The following is an 18,070-nucleotide window of genomic DNA, read 5'->3' as shown; positions in this document are numbered from 1 at the left end:
TTGTTCATTTCAGCATTTACACTGTTTTAGGAAACAGGTATTAGACCAAAGCCTTACAAGGTACCAGCAGATGAATGATAACCTGTCACTTGGGCAACTATTTACCTTGAAAATTGTCAGCCAATTTTTTGGCCAAATTTAGAGTAGCTAAATTACTCCAGCATGACAAAGATGTCACATTCCGACAGGAATGGAATGAAGTTGCCAGCACAAACAGCCAACCACTCCCACTCACTATCAACTGGTTTTAAGTTAGTAACTGGCCTGACTCTAAGGTCAATGGCAGCAGGCAGATGAGTCCTTAAGTAGCTGTTAACACTCCTGCAGAAGAGGAGCTGGGAAGAAAGATGAAGAAATGAAGACCTCAGTTCTGGAGTGACACTTCAGTCAACTCTTGAAAGGAATCCCTTTGACTTGATTCCAGCTGTAGACCAACCTGGAAAACTGTTTGTAAGGTTTTTTTTTTCTATTCAAATAAATGAATCTTTCAGCTGAGTGTGTCTGGGTTGATAAGCAGCAAAGTCAATTCTCAAGCCAATGCTACTTTCTTTTGGGCGATTTGCTAGTGTCTTCAGATGCCACTGTAATGGTCAAAAGAAGTATATAAAAAAAAATTATCCAGCATCCTATAACAAGTTATGCAACCTATATAAGACCTAGTAAAATTGCCTTTTTTTTTCCCAGGAAATAACAAATCCCAAACTGGTTCAGTACATTAATAAATTAGTTGAGACACTATTACAATTAGATTTTGATTAACACTATTAAATTTCCTTCAGCTGGACAATTACTTGGGGGCAGAGGGAAAATCCAGTAACTTAAAAATTCTTCCAAGCTGACAAAACTTAGTTTCAGAAACATGAAAGCCAAGTTGGTACATTTCAGTTCCTGACAATTTTCCAAAATAAACACTACTTTATATGAAATGTTTGAAGAAGAAATCTATATAAACATGCTAATAAAAAACTGCACCTTTCTTGATCAGGAAAATCACTAAAGAGTAATGTGAACTGAGCATGTAGTGGCTCTTTTTGTTACACACAATGCAGTATTTTATTACAAACTGCCAACAAAAGAAGTACACTACTAGAGAGCTTTCTCAGGTTTAATTTCCTCTCAAGACCAGAAGACTGAAGCCAAAACACAAGTGAGAAAGGTATCTCTCCGCCAGTTCTTCATATAGAGATACTATTTGATACAGCTTTTTGCTTGAAAAGCAATGCAGAAGAGTTTCAGTTGTGACTGACCAATACCCTCCCCTTGGTCACCACAACACCAAGCACAACGAAGAATACGAGCTCTAATAAACATCCTAAGACAAAACAAGCTTGGCCAAGACTTTTCAGAACAAACTCATTGCAATGCAGGTCTGTGCATATGTATGCCTGGTAAAATAGACATTTTGGTAGAAACATACTTACTGGACATTTTTCAAAGAAAACTGTATACTTACTGGACAAAGCTATTAGCTTTGTATTAGTGTTTCAATGGCTTTCCATTATGTAAATAAAATGCAGGATCTAGGCAAAGACATTCTCTTCTTCTCACACACAAGCACAGTAAAGATGTCCTCTGCTGCCTACCTGGGGAGTGAGCCTTGGAAGAACACCTCTCACACAATGGGCTGTAACAACAAAAATCTAAAACCTAACTGTTTTCACAGCTACAGTGCTAACAGAACAAAGTACATTATTAGGACTTCAGATAAGTACCAGCCATCTCTGACTCAAGACTAGGAATATGTTCTTTTTATTTTTGCTTCAGGTAGACAAATTTTCTTAAATGAAAACAGAAAATACAGCCTGACTCTACTTGGTATGAAAGGAGTGCATTATCCAGCTTGGGGGAGAAAATACAGGGAAACCCTTCTTATCTTGCGTCAAAGCTTGTTGGTAGTTGGCAAAAAAAAAAAAAGAATCAAGTAGCTTCACACCCTTTAACTTCTCTCATTCTGCTATCTCTTCCACTTACCTTCCTGTTTCAGTTTAAAATTAAACAGTTTTTCCTTATTTGCAAAAGAACAATATACTTTTGACTGAAAAAAAGGCTATGATTTCACAATCTGCTTCTAATTGCATATTTATTCTCCAACCTGAAGAAAGGGTGCCACACCATATTGCAAGGGGTTATAAATAAGAAGGGGAGAAACACCACCGAGAAAGATGGAAAAGACACTGAAAGTCAATCAAGATAATTCAGTCTGATTCTGTTAGAAGCAGTGTCACACTAATCATTACTGTGGGAAAGTGAATTTCTTCTAACATAAAGGAGGGACCAATTACATTCTCCCCAAATTTAAGGAATGGCAGTTTTAATACCTTCCAATCCATTTATTATTCCTAGACAAGTAGGAAAAATGTCACTGTAAATCTCCATCTTATCTTTAATACAACCAGGTGTTTATAGCTATGCACTTCAGGCAATAGTTTCTGCTACTCATCTAGTACTTCTGCCTATTTAATCACATTTCATATATCCTGTTTAAGTCTCTTGCCTCCCCATGTGGAATTCCTTATAGGAGAATACAGTTAAAGAATGCTTGATGGAACTCCCTTGCATCTTATTATAAACCACCATTGAAACATTCTTGAGAATGATCAATAGACAAAATGATACAAAGCACAGACCAGACTCAACTTCTTTCTCATGTGCCTAGCTGGTTTTTTTTTTTTTTCCCTTTCTCCTTTTCCTTTCTTTCTTCCCAAGTTTCTGCTACATTACTCCACAAGCAATAACATTAGCTACATGATCCTACACCAAATATAAATCTCAGAAATAATCCTCCTTTTATCAGCCAAAGGGCTAATAATAATTAGTAAAGGGTCCTTTTTCCAAGACTTAGATTCTGACATCTGAGTTTAGCTGCATTAACATGCAGAATACATGGTTTTGGTTACTGATGTCTATACTCTCATAGGTAACAAGGTGTGATGGAGATAAACCAAGATTTTCTGTGGTCACTGTAAGCATAAAAATTTAAGAACCAAGATCAGCCAGCAGAGCAAATGCTGTGAGCAGTGCACATCTGTTTGGTGCTGTTGCCTACAAGCCAATGAAGAGCAGGCTTATCTAGAGCTCAATAACTTTACTTGGTGGTAAGTGCACAATACAGAAGTCAATTCCAAAACAAAATGAACTAAAAAACATCCCAGCATATTATTTTCAATTCAAATTTTAGATTCCAAATGGGAAAGCAGGCTTCTTGACATAGAATACAGAAGTAACTATATAGGTAATATAATCACTAGCCATTTGAAACAAAACTCAGCAGGTCTTCTAGGCATGTTTCACTTAACATTGCATTCATCTCACAAGCTTAAATAGACAATACAAACATATAATACAAACCATGTATGTTTTACTTAAATATTTATGCTTCAGTATCTTGATGAACCAGAGGGCTGGATCTCATGATGACAGTGAAACAGTGATTCCCAAGCTACTTTGTGCAACAGTTCCTTCCCAAATGACCTCTACTGCTCACTCCGCCCCTCATGATTAGCCTGGGCACAACCCAGTAATGTGTTTAAATGGCTCCTGGTATATCAAAATCTCCTGAACCACAATCATCTCTTATTCTTTTTTTTAGGTAGTTATGCATTGGAATTTGGAATGCACTGTATCAAATTTACAAAAAATAAGCAGGCATGTTTGCTTTTTCTCACATAAGAAACACCCATTTTAAGAAGATAATATTTCTTCTCCACCGAGATAAAACACTGAGATTAATGAGTCTACTTTAAAGCATAATGCAAGTAAGCAGTACTGAAAATTCACACATTCTTAAGCACAGCCTCCATTTTGATATTTACATGCTTGTTTCACTGCCGCTTACATGAGTTTCCTACATCATAGTAATACTGATAGTAAGCCAGTAGGAAATTAATTTAACAAAAGAGCAGGGGGATAGAGCACCTCAGGGGCTCTGAAAATTTTCAGGGGAAAAAAACCCTGCATAAATAGAAGTATTTGGATTTTCCATAGAAACTTCACCTATTCAGGACTAGGAAGAATGGGTATGTTAATGATACTGATGCCTTACAAGAGTGGCAGCTGATAGCCAGATTTCCCCCTTTTCAATTTAGTATACAGATCTTCTCCATGGTAAGACTTATAAGCACAAACACTGAAGTGCTGTTAACAAATACAACCACTTGGGAGTTACATGAGCTTATCCTAAAAGGAGTGAGGTAGGACTATGTTCTACCATTACAGTTTCTAATGGAACAGCAGTTGCAAATAAAACCTATCATCACTGTGTTTAACCCAGTGTGTTTTGTCAGCTTCAATAGCAAGATGATGTTCTCATTATCACCATTTAAACCAATAACATGCAGTAATAAAAAACAATTTTCTGCAAAAAGAGTAAAGTAAATACCTGCAGGACTGCCAGCATTTTCTCCTTGATGCAGCTGAATACCAGCAGAATCTATAGAGTTTACTGTAACTGTCTGTAGATTTGGCAATTGAGCAGTGCTTAGACTAACTGGAGTTGATGTCAACGCACCACCTGCTGCAACTTGACCGAGAGTGAGAGTCTGCACAGGGGTCAGAGTTATTTGTTGACCAGGTGCATTCTGAATTTGCAAGTTCTGCAAGTTCTGAACTCCTTGCACTTGAAATGTCTGCCAGGTTATCTGCCCAGAAGGCGTCACTGTTTGTGCCTGAATTAGGAAAGTTCCAGGATTCAGCTGCAGTTGAAGATTTTGAAGAGCCTGTTGAGATATACTTTGACTTGCTTGAACACCATGGATTGTCTGTTGCGCAATACCTTGTACAATCTGGGCTTGACTGGTTGGCTGCTGCGACTCTTGTAGCTGTATGTGTTGTACAATTGGCTGTGCTGTGGAGACCTGAATATTCTGAGCCTGTGTGTCATCAGAGACTGACGTCTGGATGTAATTTCCCTGAAGATCAGAACCATGAACTTGACCACTAGTTGTGGTCAAGTCATTTGCATTTTGTTCCAATATACTTGAACTGTCTATGGTAACGGGCAATTGTGATGAAGATGACGTTGGCACAAATAAGTCATTATCAGTGGCAGTTTCTGTAATTTCAGGAGAAACTTGCTCACCAGTCCTTTCAGAAGTATCTGAACTATCCATGGCCTGTCCAGTATTTATCAAGTGCCCATCTGCATTAATGCCTGCTGTCATGGTTTGAGAACCACTGCCAAGTCCCAGAGAATCTAGATCAACACTATTGATGGGTACAAAAGTAATATTTCCCGGCAGTCCAAGAGGGACATTAGCAACTACTTGTGCTTGGCCAGGGTAAGATGAACCACCAATTGCAACTCCCTGAACCTGGACTTGACCAGACTGACCAGATAAGATATTCTGAATATTAGCTGAAGATGTTCCAGAGGCAATGATGGTTTGATTAGAGCCAGGAATGATCTGAATTTGACCAGTTTCTTGATTTATACTGCTATTATCAGAAGAGGCTGCAAAGCCAAGTTGAACCTGCTGACCATCCGCTGTCTGGATCTGGGGTATTACTTGGTATTGTACATTAGACACTGTACCATTCGATGAATCTGATCCTGGTGCAACAGAAAAGATTTGTTGATTTTGCAAACTCTGGATAGGAAGGACATACTGCGCACTTGAAGTTACTGTGGCAGCACCTGGAATCTGTACTATGTTACCAGCTTCATCCTTTATAGTGGTAGGAGCTGCAGACAAGACCTCCCATCTGTTTGGAGCTCCAGCTAATTGCACAGAAGCCAAATCCCCTGTCTGAATAAAAAGAAAAAAGAAAACACAAAATTAAAACAAATGTCATACAGACTATGTGTTAGACCAGTCATGCAATTAAACACTAGATATTGATACACTACTGGAAAACATGCAGTACAGCTCATATGACCACCAGCAATTGGATCAAAACTATGAAATACAGACTTTATAAGTGATCTAATGCCTAAGTCAGGGTAGCCAGCCTTTGGGTCATGAGCTGCACGTTGCTTGTGAACATGTCAAATGTAGCTCTAATGTCATGGCGAGGTCAGGTGACCAGCAATAGGGTTACTCTGGTGGCAGGGCTGCTGGGTGATCCAAACCCCTAGCTGTGGGAAGGAGGGAGCTGGCAGGGGCTGCTGGAGCTCTCATCACCAACTTACCCTGGGACTCAGAAACACTCTTTACCCAGCCTATTGCACAGAAGTGAAGGAATCACGGTGAAGCCGGCGTTGCCTGTATCTCCTGGAGCTCCACTGCTTTTCAACTCTCTGTTATATTTGATACAGGTGAGCATGTTGTGACTCTTAGTACAGGGAATGTTAAGAGGTGATGCAGTCACACAGTTGGAAAGATAGGACAGCCTCAGCTTGTTATACAAAACACAAAGCTCTAGTATTTATAAGCTTGTAGGAGTTAAGTGTTTCGCTAGGGAAGAAGACTTCTAGACTAAGAACTTTTACACTGAAATCATGTTTGGATTAGTCATATGCATCAGCTAGGAGGGAAAAAAAAATCTTCATTAAGTTGGAACAATAGAAAAGGCCAATGTTTCAGAGCAGACCCCCAGATGCTTAAAGAAACTATTATGCATTTGTTTGTTTTTCAGTAAAGAAAAGGTAAATTGCACTTACCTTTCTTTACCAAAGCAAGCTTTTTCAGAATAGAGTATTAAGAGCTAGATTTAACATCCTGCAATACTTGGCACAGACTTGCATAGTCAACCACCTTGTAAATAACCATTAATCTAAAAAATAGGAAGTAAAGTTTCTCCTTATCTGTTTTACCATACTACAGTAAACCAAGGGATTACCTTAATATTAGCAATAAGTAACTAACTTGTCTTCCAATCAGTTCAGCTCTGTGAAACAAATCTAGTCTCTCTGGCAGAGTTCAGAGGACATAGAAAGAAAAGCTCTGGTTTGTCCTTCCACAGAGATCCTGTGATCACTCCTGGTAGGGAAGTTACCAGAACATACCGCAACTTCTTTCTGATGCTGCATTCTGACTTCCTTAGAACAAAACCAGGACACACAAAATACAGCACACATCTAATTCTTTCCTAAGACAGCATTGAGACCTAGCCAGTCTGAAAGAATCCTGCAGGTATGCACCCGAGTGAATTTAGTCCACAGCATTAGATGGGACTTCTCTAGTTTCACATTCTTATCCTATTCCTATAGCCCTTGACACTACAATGTTTACATGTATAAGAAAGATATTTAAGTCTGTGTACTTATTACAGAAAAGTTTTACTGTGCTTATCAAGCTTCATTTTCAATAAAGAAATGCATAGCATGGTTCTAAATTCTTCTCAAGAACTGTAAAAATAATTACTGTGCAAAAAACAAAAGAATGCTAGCCTTCTTCAGCCCTCAAAGATATGGGCCATTGACTCTTCTTAACAGTTGGACTCTGATCCTTCCAGCTCAAAATATTCTGTGGTTCTTAAGTGTGATTCTTAATTTTTCAGGTAATATATCAGTAAATAGATTTAGCATCACCAGAACAAAACTAATTTTATGGCCTTAATGCTTCAAGGAAAAGACACAGAAAAAGGAGAATAATAATTCTCTTCTATTATTTTCTTTTCCTCTTGTACTGATCAACCTTTCATTTTAAAAACATGTTTAAATTTTTTAGTCTTTCAAGCTTGTAACATATGACACTAGAAGAAAAAAAATATAGTATTCCATATCACATATCTTACCTAAAAGAAGGCTAAAAATTCCATTTTCCTCTGCTACCACATTAGCTTTATACACTTGTGTTTAGTCTTGTTTACACATAGATACCAGCTGCTGAAACACTGCTAAGAAAGTTCATAACTATTCAATTCACAGGCATATAAATACCTATTAACTGAAGGTTTCATAAAATATCAAAACACCCATAGAATTCATCGGTAAACATCGGTCAGAAAATACCTAAAGCAAAAATATGGTTGTTATATGCTTAAAGTGTGTCATTATAAAATAAATGTATACTACAATGTGCTGATAGTAGCTGTTAGAACAAAAGAGAAAGGAAAAGTAATGTAAAACATTACAAGTCTGATATAATTTCTCACTAATTGAAAACTATGTACAAGCAAATGTTGAAAGCTTAGGCTAAAACTGGACTGATCCAATATGCAGTAACATGTCTATGTAATATCCTCCACAGAAATACTTCAAAGGGAGTCTGTCTCCTTCGTGATATGGAAATGACCTACTTTATTCTTCTCCCAAAACATATGTTGATTTCCATATTGGCATTTTCATGTTAGGCACACATCTCACGTTTTCATGATCTAGTGAAATCTTCCCTCCAATTCTGCTCTGTAATGACTTTAGCACAATAGAGCCACTCTTCTAGTAGATGCACTTGTCAGTCCGTGGAGAAGTTCAGGGCAGCCATGCACAAGGATATGAAGCTATACTACACATACAACATAAAATGCCTGTTATTCATATTGCTCTTACAGCTGGCTGTATCAGACACCACCGGCTGAATCATGTGGAGGGAGGGGCAAAAAGAGGATGAGGCTTTCAAGAAGCTATCTGGCAGCTATCAAAATTACTAGCATTAAAGCATGAAAAAAACCCGTATGGTAAAGATTATTTGAGGATGACCTCTATACTCAAATGGTCATTGGCCTCTCATAACAAGATTGACTGTTATGCTCTTTCTCAAAGTCTGTTGAGACAAGACATTTCTTGGACTTCTCTTCCTACTAACTGAAGAACAATAACCTTTCTCTACATCCACAGGCAGTTAAGCACTTTCGTAGTAACTCAAAATTTCTGCCACTGACACATGAGCAGCAACATCTGCAGCCCATTCGCTTACTGAGCTTTACATTCAAAATACACCAATTTGTTTGCTGTCTCAGCCATCCCTGAAAATTACTTATAGGGTAGAGACAAAGTAACAGTTTTCTTATCAACTGATACTCAAGCGGCAGTTATTTGGAAGCTGCTCCTTTAAGAGAAGGCTGGACTGTTTCAATCCAAAGGCTCTGTTTCAAGAGGAAGGGACAAGGATCTAAGAAAAGTTCAGCACTACTCAGCCAAGGAGGAGAGAACAGGAAGCAACAGGGAATTCACTGGAAGCAGCATGAGGAAACAAGAAAAAGAGATGGGAACAGAGCAAAGAGAGGAGCTAACACAACGCATAGGACGAATTAAAATCAAATTACATGTCCACCTGAAGAAAGGTCAAGCACCAATAAAGAGAAGAAGCAACAGCCACTGTTCAGCCTGTCTTTTGATTCTTTAACAGGCCTTGTATAATTTCCAGTGGGTAAAATAAAGAGATGTCTCTGAGACAAAAGTCCCATCCCCGAACAATCACAAGCCATGATAAATAAAAATCTAGTAATTGTCTTGTTCAATACGTTTAGAGAAAATTAAAGCAACATTAAGTCAAATGTGGGAGGAGATAAGAGAAAGACAGGAGATAAAATATCTTTCAGAAGTGATCTAAACCATACTGAATGATAGGACTTGAGTTATAAAACTTAAAATAAGCTTCACCAAAGTAAAATAGGGAAGAGGACAAACACCCCTGTAAGAAATGGTATCTGTTGTAGACACCTGCATCTCAACATGTCAAATGGACACATGTCATTAGCCATCAGTATTTTATTACTGAAGTCTACCAAACATTTATCTGTGCTGGTGGACTGCTTTTTACTGCACTTTTCAGAAAGTTACTTTTGCCTCATTTAGTCCTGGAGCAAAAGCACCAGCCAAACAAGCAGAGGTGGACAGATAATGAGTCACGAGCTCCTAAACATTCAAAAATCACACACCTAATGAAGAAGACTGGACACTGCCCCATCCAAATTGTTGTTGTATGAAAGAGTTAGGGTTCTAATGCATGGGTTTAATAACACCATGTGTTTACCAAGCTACAGTAAACTATCTGTGCATTCTTAGGTCGTTACAAATACAAGATAAAATGCACTTGCTTCAACTCGTTCATTAAAGTATGAGCTAATACATTCTATCTTGTATTTGCCATAGGTTAAAAACATGTTCAAAATCAGTCACTGTGGTTCAGCTGACACAAAGCTGTTTCTTAAGGCAGATTAATTCTGTTGCATATTTGAGCCCTCTGCCAATGAAGCCACTCAATTTAGAGAAATACTTTTGCCCAAATCAAATGTTCGGAAACATTTAACCTTCAAATAACCTTGAGGTGAAAAAAGCTAGTGTTCAGAAGTAGTCAGCCTAGACTTAGGAAGGGGAAATAATGCTGAAATAACTAACCTCACAATGCTCTACGGTGAGAAGACTAGCTTGGTAGATGGGGTTATGCAAGGCATATATTTATCACTAGGTTAGTTAGGCTTTTGACTGTCCCCCATAATGTAAGAAAAAGCCTTTTTTTTTCATACCATCTGGGTTATCAAACACTGGAACATGCTGCCCAGAGGGATAGTGGAGTCTCTATCCTTGGAGGTATTCAAACCCACTGGACACAGCCTTGAACAACATGCTCTTGCTGACCACTTTGAGCAAGGAGGGGTAGACCAGACGTTCTCCAGACATCCTTACCAGCCTCAACTTTCTATGAAATCTAAGACTTCTTACTAGTGTTTAATATTTGTCTGTCCTATTTTTAAATATGGATATGTTTTAAACTATACATTTCCTTAATTTTCCCGAAACTATAAAGAGAAATAAAACAAAATTTTTAAAGAACATCCCTAAAGCACCTTCTTCTAAAAGAACTTCTACACTTGGTTCTGATCCAGTACTAGAAAGACATAACTGGAATACAAAAACCAAAGAACATTTTAAAAGGTGAGCTTCTGGACAGCAGCAGGGCAAATACACTGTTAGACATCACATTCTACTGAAACTTCCTTGTTTTGCAAAAGTATAGAACAGAGAGAAGCAAGACAATTCCAGGCAGACTTTTCTACAGCGGCAGAACACATTCTGGTGCATCTGTGCACATCCAGAAACACAGCATCAGGAAGCTACCTTATCACCCACAAAAGTGGAAATGGATGTCAGATCAATTTTGAGCTTCCTCAAAATGATCATACAGGCCAGAATACCAAGTAGTATGGATAACTCTGACACATGGCATTCATGCATACTTTTGCCTAGTGGAAAACATGAAATTTGAAATGTCTTCCTCTTTCTCCATCCTGTGAGCACTCTTCCTATTCCTATTTCCTTATAAACTGAGTTTAAACTAGGTGCATCTCAGATGGTTAATCTTTTGAGGCATAAACCTACTAGAATTCTAGACTTTCATTAAGTTCTGTGAAGCACTGATACTCAATTCTAAAGATATGCCAAAGTAGTCTTAAAACACTCCAACCTCTACTTGTAAAAGATACAAAGAAATGCTTTGCCTACAGCAGAGAAATGATACTCATCTTCCCCACATATGCTAACTATTAACCTGTCCAAATGTTTTCCACGTCTTGTTGGTAAGCAACAACACAAATAAATCAAATAAATCATTCCTCCCAGCCTTTTTCTCCTTTTTTTTATTTTTTTGACTAGCGAATCAGTGCAGCCCACATCACACAAGATGCAACTACACACCTCAACTGGGGCAGTCATCTCTGGCAGCTCCAATTCTCTGGCGGCTGTCAGAGCCAGCAGCTTTCTCAGCCAGCCTGCCACTCTTCCCAGTTCACCCGCCTTCCAGACCGCCCACGCAACCCCCCATCAGTCTTGCACTGTATCCTAACCTATCCAGTCCCACCCAGTACAACCATAAGAATGGCCCTTGGGAGCATCAGAGTTCCAAGACAGCCTTTAGCTTTGCATTACAATGAAGTAAGAGAACATAAACAACTGGTTATCATCTCAGCTTTGTAGCTTCTTAAACAATCATCTGATCATGCTACAACCGTACAGCTGACCATCAAGGCTCTGACCTAAATCTGTTTGCTCTTTCGTTTCCTCCCTTATGCACATCTTTACCACCTTCTGCTTTGCTTCTCCTAACATTAAAATTTTTTCACCTTTGTTTTCACCTAAAGTTAAAATCTTTGCAGATGTTTAAACTGGAATGAAACTAGAGTATTTATAACTAAATGAAAAAGAATCCTAAATATGAAAGTTTGAGGCAGAATTATTAGTCAAAGATGAACAGTGAAAAAGCAAGACCCAAACTAAAACTTCTCAGATTTTAAACTCCCAAGAGAGAGAAAGACATCCTGAGGGGCCAAAACATGAGCTGCCATTCTAGGTCAGGCAGTAGCACATAGCATCCCAGCAAGACTCTCACACAAACCAGCAGGCAGCAATATTCAAGGCAAAGTTCCCATGGCAAGTGTTTGAACCAACCATGGATGCAGCAGTATGGCAACCAAGGAAAAGGTTCTCAGGTAAGCAAGCCACAAGCTCAAGACCATCTACATTAATATCAAACACCATCAGGCAATACACTGGTGTTGGCTGATCATTAGGCAGCGTAAATCATGGTGTCAAAGCTGAAAGACTGCAATCTTCATCAATGCACAAAGACAAGATCAGCAGTAATGCCTGCTAGTGCTCTCATCCAAAAGTAAATACAGTTCTAACCAGAATCCGGGGCCAAGCTGAAAACCTGTGGTCTAGAGACACCCTGCCAGGTCATTGACAGGGTGGAAAGGAGAAGAGGGTTGAGTTTAGTTCTGCCAATTGCCTTCTTCATTTGCTTTTTATTACAAGCAGCTGCCATTTTCATTAGTCTTTTTACTTCCTCACTAATTCTTTCAGTGGCCTAACAGCAATGTCCATTCAAACAGTAGGCCTGGACTCAGATACTGATACAGAATCATAAGATAATTTCAGCTAGAAAGGACCTCTGAAGGTCACCTGGTCCAACCCCTGGGCTCAAAGCAGGACCAACTAGATCGTTACAAACACAGTTACATTTGCTCCAGCTCTTCCCCAAATCTCAGACACGCAATATTCCCTGCATTCCTATGGGAGTTTTGCTGTTGCTTTTAAATCACACTGCTGGTCTCTTGGGGAGCAGCTGCAGTACACCATTTCAGCCAGGACAGCAGTATGCTAGCCCAGCATGCTGGCTCCAGCCCTGCCAGTTTCTACCAAGCAAATGTCAGTAAAACAGTAACAAAACAACCCCGAAACAACAGCATCGCTACCCCTTTACATGCAGGCTCTTCACCCGGTTCTAAGAGGAAATATCTAGTTTGACTTCTACTACCCATTTGTATGGATTGAGAGTTCTATCAGATGTTCAGCTGGCAGAACTGTAGTCCAGGTATAAATACAGCAGGAAAGAGCTGCTTTCCCACTGCTACATTAGGCACCATCACCCATGCACAGGTATCAAACTGATTGATCTATACTCCTGGGAAAGGGAGGAGCATCACAAACTGCAGGAAGACAATTATTAAGTCTATGCATATAGACTTCATTTTCCATATGACTTATGAGGTACCTACAATTTAAGCCTTTTTAGCTTCTTCCTCCTTCTTCCACCCTCCAATAAGATAAACACAAGGGACCAGAAAAAAAAAGAATCTTTATTGCACCAAATCTCTTTTGTTCTTCTGTTTTTCACAAGGAATGTATTTCAGGGCCTTTAGTCCCTCCCTTCTCTTTATTAAGGTCATCTTAATTAACTCCAGTGTCTAGTTCAGCTACTGTTAGGTATCTCCTTCAATTTATATTTAGTTTCCACCCAAAATATTCTGAATCATTCAAGAGTTATGTTGTAGGAGTGTAAAAATTACCAGAATGCTATAACCTAACTCACAGAAGATATGTAGGAAGGGCCTATCTGCATGTATGGAAAGTAGTGAGTGAGCTTATAGTCATTTAGTTTTAACTAAGATTTTGGCTTCTCTTGAATTGCATTTGCTTTCTCCTGAAAAGCCTCTTATACATAAATACAACAACATATTAATTTAACAGGAGTAAAGAAGCACCACAGCAAAACTGCTTTGCCCATTTTGAACTGCTGGGAACCATTTGTCCTGCACCAGCATTCTAGTATCCTGTCAGACCTACTGCTCATCCCAATCAATCAATCCACCCCCAAGATGCAAAATTCCAGCTGTACAATGAGAACAACCTTAGAGGTGGATATAGGAAAGCAAGCAATCATTTAAACATCATTGATTTTTCATAAATAAATTTTTCAGCACTGTATGCATCCGGTATTATGAAACAAATCTTAGAGGTATCGGGCACTTTACAACATCTAGAAAGATTTTTAAAAACATACTGCTTGAGCAAATAAATAGGTTTAGCAGAAAGGATGCTTGAAAGGGGTCGGAATCTTAATACATTTTCAAGCTCTGTCATTAGTCTACAACCTGCTGTATGACCTCAGACAGCTATTTTGCTTTAGCTTCCCTTCATGTAAAGTAAGCTGTAACATACAGATGAAAAGTATTTTGAAGTTTAGCATGCATTTAGAAACTTCTATCACTAACACGCTGACATTTGTTGAAAGCTTGCCACAGCCACTTCATCCACCAATACGTTTTGCAGTTTTTCTTCCTATTCACAGAATCCTAAAACCACACAAGGGTGTTGCTGTGTACAGCAAGTTTAAAAAACAAGATTTGCTTTAAAAGAAGAAAAAGGTTTGGGGTTTTTTTGCTAATTTTAAAGATGTTTTTGTAAAAAAAAAAAAAATTAGAGGTAATACGTGTAATTTTCCAAGGGCTAAGGCCAAAAAATTACATCATGTCATTTTAGAAGATATTTTGGAACTCTCTTTTAATATACCAATATTCTTAGGTATGATTTATTTAGAAATGCATAATCTCTTTGAATTTTATGAGCATATGTCAACACGAGATTTAGCTAGACCAATTAAGGAGCATGAGTTTTCATTAGGCTTTTGTTATGGGAATTGTTAAACTAGCTTCAGCAAGAATATGTTTCTAGTCTGCAAGATCCATCTCATCACACAAGGTCCCAAGGTCATCAAGGCTCCTTTCAGAGGCGACGGCGCATGAGAGATAAGGACAGAAAATGCTACGAGGAACCGCATGATAACTCTCCCTAGAAAAACAGCGTCGATACAGGAAGCAGCTTTCCACCACCGCGCTCGCTTCTAAACAGCCATTTTACTTGACTACATCCTTCCCCACAGCCAGCCTTCATTTTGTGTTCCTGGCTGGCTGCGCGGTTCCAGGCTGACAGCCTGGCGAGGGTACCGGGGGCGCGCTCAGGTGGAGGTGAGATGCCTCCCAGCCTCGCCGGGTGCCGAGCGAGCCGTTCCGGTGCCAGGGTCGGGGGAGGGAGGCTTCCCGCCTCCCCCCGTTTTTGAAAGTAAATGAAGGCGCCGCTCCCAATGGCGGGGGAGGGGGGAGCTTGGCTCCCTCCTCCTCCCGGGAGCCCGGCTCCTCCTGGAGAGGCAGGGGAGCCCGGGGACCCCTCTCCTGGCAGGTCGGCCCTGCTATCGTCCCTCCCCCCGGGCGGGCAGTGCCGTGTGTCCCGTCCCTCCCCCCGGGCGGGCGGGCTGGCTGTGCTGTCTCTCCCCCCGGCAGGCCGTGCGAGAGCGGCGGGGCGGGCACTCACCGCTCCGGCAGAGTGAGAGGCAGCGGCGGCGGCGGCGGCCTCATCCTCCTCCGGCGACGGCGGGCCGATCTTGCTGCAGGTGGCCGCCAGCAGAGCGAGCGGTGACGGCTGCGCGTCCTACCCACAATGGGCGGGTTCAGGGAGAGAAGGGGGGTGGCGGTTAGTGCGGGACAGCGACCGGGCTCCTCGCAGACGCGCACACAGGAAGCGGCGGCGGCGGCGGCACCGGCTCCGCACCCGCTCACAACGTGTCACCCGGGGGGGGGGGGAAGGGGCCCGGCCGGGCCTGCGCTCACCTGGGGGGCGGCCGCCCCGGCGGAGGCCGAGGCGGCGCCGTTGCCGTGCTGGAGATATTCGCTGTGGCTGCTGCTGTCCACGTCTAAGGCAGCCATTTCCTCTTGTTTCACGGGCTTCTCGGGAGCTGCGGGCACAGCGGGGAGGGGGAGGGGAGAGTCACTGACGGGAGCGATCACCCCCCTCCCTCTCCCTCCCTCCCTTCCTCCCTCCCTCTCCCCCCCCCCTAACCCCAGCGCTCCCCCCGCCCTCCCGCACGGAGCCCTCCTCCTCCTCCTCCTCCTCCTCCCCGTGCTGCTGCCCCTGCCCCTCTTCTCCCTCCTCCCCCTGCTCCTCCTGCTGCTGCTCTCAGTGCCGCTCTCGCCTCGCTCGCACACGGACGCTCCGGGGCCGGAGCGGGGACGCGCAGGGCCGGAGCAGGAGCGGGGAGCCCCCGGGGCGGCTCGGTCGGTGCGTACGTACCGGTCATGGTGTGAGTGCGAGCGGCCGGCTGGCTGGCTGGCTGGGCGGGAGGCAGGCAGGCTGGCTGGCTGGCTCGCACACAGGCCCTGCTGGCTGGGGCTAGGCGGCTGCCGCCGGGGACATGCTTATTGTGCTCACGGCGGGCTGAAGCGGCGGCGGCGGCCCGAGCCTACTCCGGGTTTTTTTTCCTATTTTGATTGACGGTGCGGGAAAGCCGAAAGGTGGGGCTTGCCGCGGGAGAGGGGGCCCGGCCGACACCGCCGCCCGCCCGCCCGCCTGCCAGCCCGGAACTCCCGCCCACGCCCGCGCGCGCGCGCACCCTCATTGGCTGCGCCGCGCCGCCGCCGCCGCTCGCACGGGCCGCCCGGGCTGCCAGTCACCCGCCGGGGGCGGGGGGGGGCGCCCCATGCCGGGGCGGCTTCCTGTTTGCCAGGGCTGGTGCGGGGAACAATGAGCGGGACCCGCCGGGAGCCCGCGGCCCGCGCCGGCCCGGGACCCGCCGCCCCGGGAGGCGGCCCTGCCGCCGCGCTCCCCTGACAGCGCCGAGCCCGCCCGCCCGCAGGGGTCAGCGCATAGACACAGCTGCGTGGCGGTGGCGCTATCCCCCCGCCCCCCCCCCCCCGCGCCCCCGCCGCTCTTGTGCCCGGGGGGCGCCGAGCCAGGGCTGCGATCTTTCGAAGTGTCCCCGCCGGGGTTGTCACTCACGGCTGGCGACAGCCGCGGCTCCGAGGCGGCGGCCGAGCACCGCCCGGCCGACACAGCGCCGCCGCGTTTTGTCCCTCCGGCGCTAAGATGTCGGCGCGCCGTACCCAGGGGAGCCGGTCCGCCCGGGCGGACCCTGCCCGGAGACTGCCGCTGGCCGCCCCCCTGCCGGACGGGGCGTCCGGGTCAGCGCCGGCCGCAGCCCGGGAGCAGCGCCCGCCTCAGCGGGGCCGCTCCGCCGTGCCGCCGTTGCATAAGCGCTGTGGCGGGCTCGCACCTGCCTGACCCGGGCGGGGGAACCTAAAACCTTCGCTGTCTCTAATGCAGAGCAAAACCCGTCCAGGATAATGCCGCGAGTTAGATCTTAACGTGACACGACTTCCCAGCGGGAGTACCTGCCCTGAGCTGGGCAGCCGAACCTTGGCACGGATCGAGCATTTGTGCCAGGAGGCTTTATTTTGATCATGTTAAGGAGAATTAGTAAGATTTCCCTTAACGTCAGGCTGGTCTGTGTCTCATGTTATGCAACAGAAAGGAAACTGGGAGCTCTCTGATTGTTAAACTAAGGCAGGAAATATGTTTAAATTGTTACATAAGTATATGATGATACAGGAATGATTATTAGTGGGGCCTGTTTCTCTGTTACACCATGTAGCTTGTGAAGGGTTCCTGTAAAGGGGAAGAATTTGGGCTTGGCCTTCCGTCCCATTTGAGTGCGTGTGCAGGGTCATAGGAGAGTGTGTAGGTTGAGGCACTGGTTTTGACCCTTAGCTTAGAAATTCTCCCGAATGATGAATTTTTCATGGGTACCTTTAGTGTGGTGTTCCAAGGAGTCTGAATGAGGCCAAAAAACCCTCAAACCTACTTTCCTGTTACAATCTTTAATGTAATTAGAACTGAGGATTACCTAGGAGATACAGTGAGCACAGTCCATATGTCCACAGGTGGGCTGAGTATGTGAAGTTCCAGGCTCCTGAGATAAACTCATAGCAAAGTTAGTAACTTGGAAACCCAGCAGTATGGTCAGGATTTTCAACAGCCTCTCTGAGCGGAGAATAAACAGTGCTTTTTAATCAGTCCCAGCACTATGACCTTGCAGTAACTGCCCAAGCTTAGCTTGGACACTATTACAGAACAGGAAAAAAC

General features: G+C 43.4%; 1 protein-coding gene across 1 annotated transcript in view; it reads right to left on the bottom strand.

Moving 5' to 3' along the window:
* Positions 1–16,510, bottom strand: part of SP3 (Sp3 transcription factor) — a 34,352-nt gene extending 17,842 nt beyond the window's left edge. The window contains exons 1-4 of the mRNA XM_032114963.1: positions 16,223–16,510; positions 15,763–15,887; positions 15,467–15,583; positions 4,379–5,744 (exon numbers count right to left, since the gene is read on the bottom strand). Of these exons, the coding sequence (XP_031970854.1) occupies positions 4,379–5,744; positions 15,467–15,583; positions 15,763–15,887; positions 16,223–16,229 (1,615 nt within the window). The 5' untranslated portion in view covers positions 16,230–16,510. The remainder of the gene's footprint in view (positions 1–4,378; positions 5,745–15,466; positions 15,584–15,762; positions 15,888–16,222) is intronic.
* Between the last annotated feature and the right edge of the window lie 1,560 nt (positions 16,511–18,070).

This window comes from Corvus moneduloides, chromosome 7, assembly GCF_009650955.1.
Source record: "Corvus moneduloides isolate bCorMon1 chromosome 7, bCorMon1.pri, whole genome shotgun sequence".
NCBI lineage: Eukaryota > Metazoa > Chordata > Aves > Passeriformes > Corvidae > Corvus > Corvus moneduloides.
Note: the sequence above shows the minus strand (reverse complement) of the source record. Positions and strands in the feature narration are given on the sequence as shown.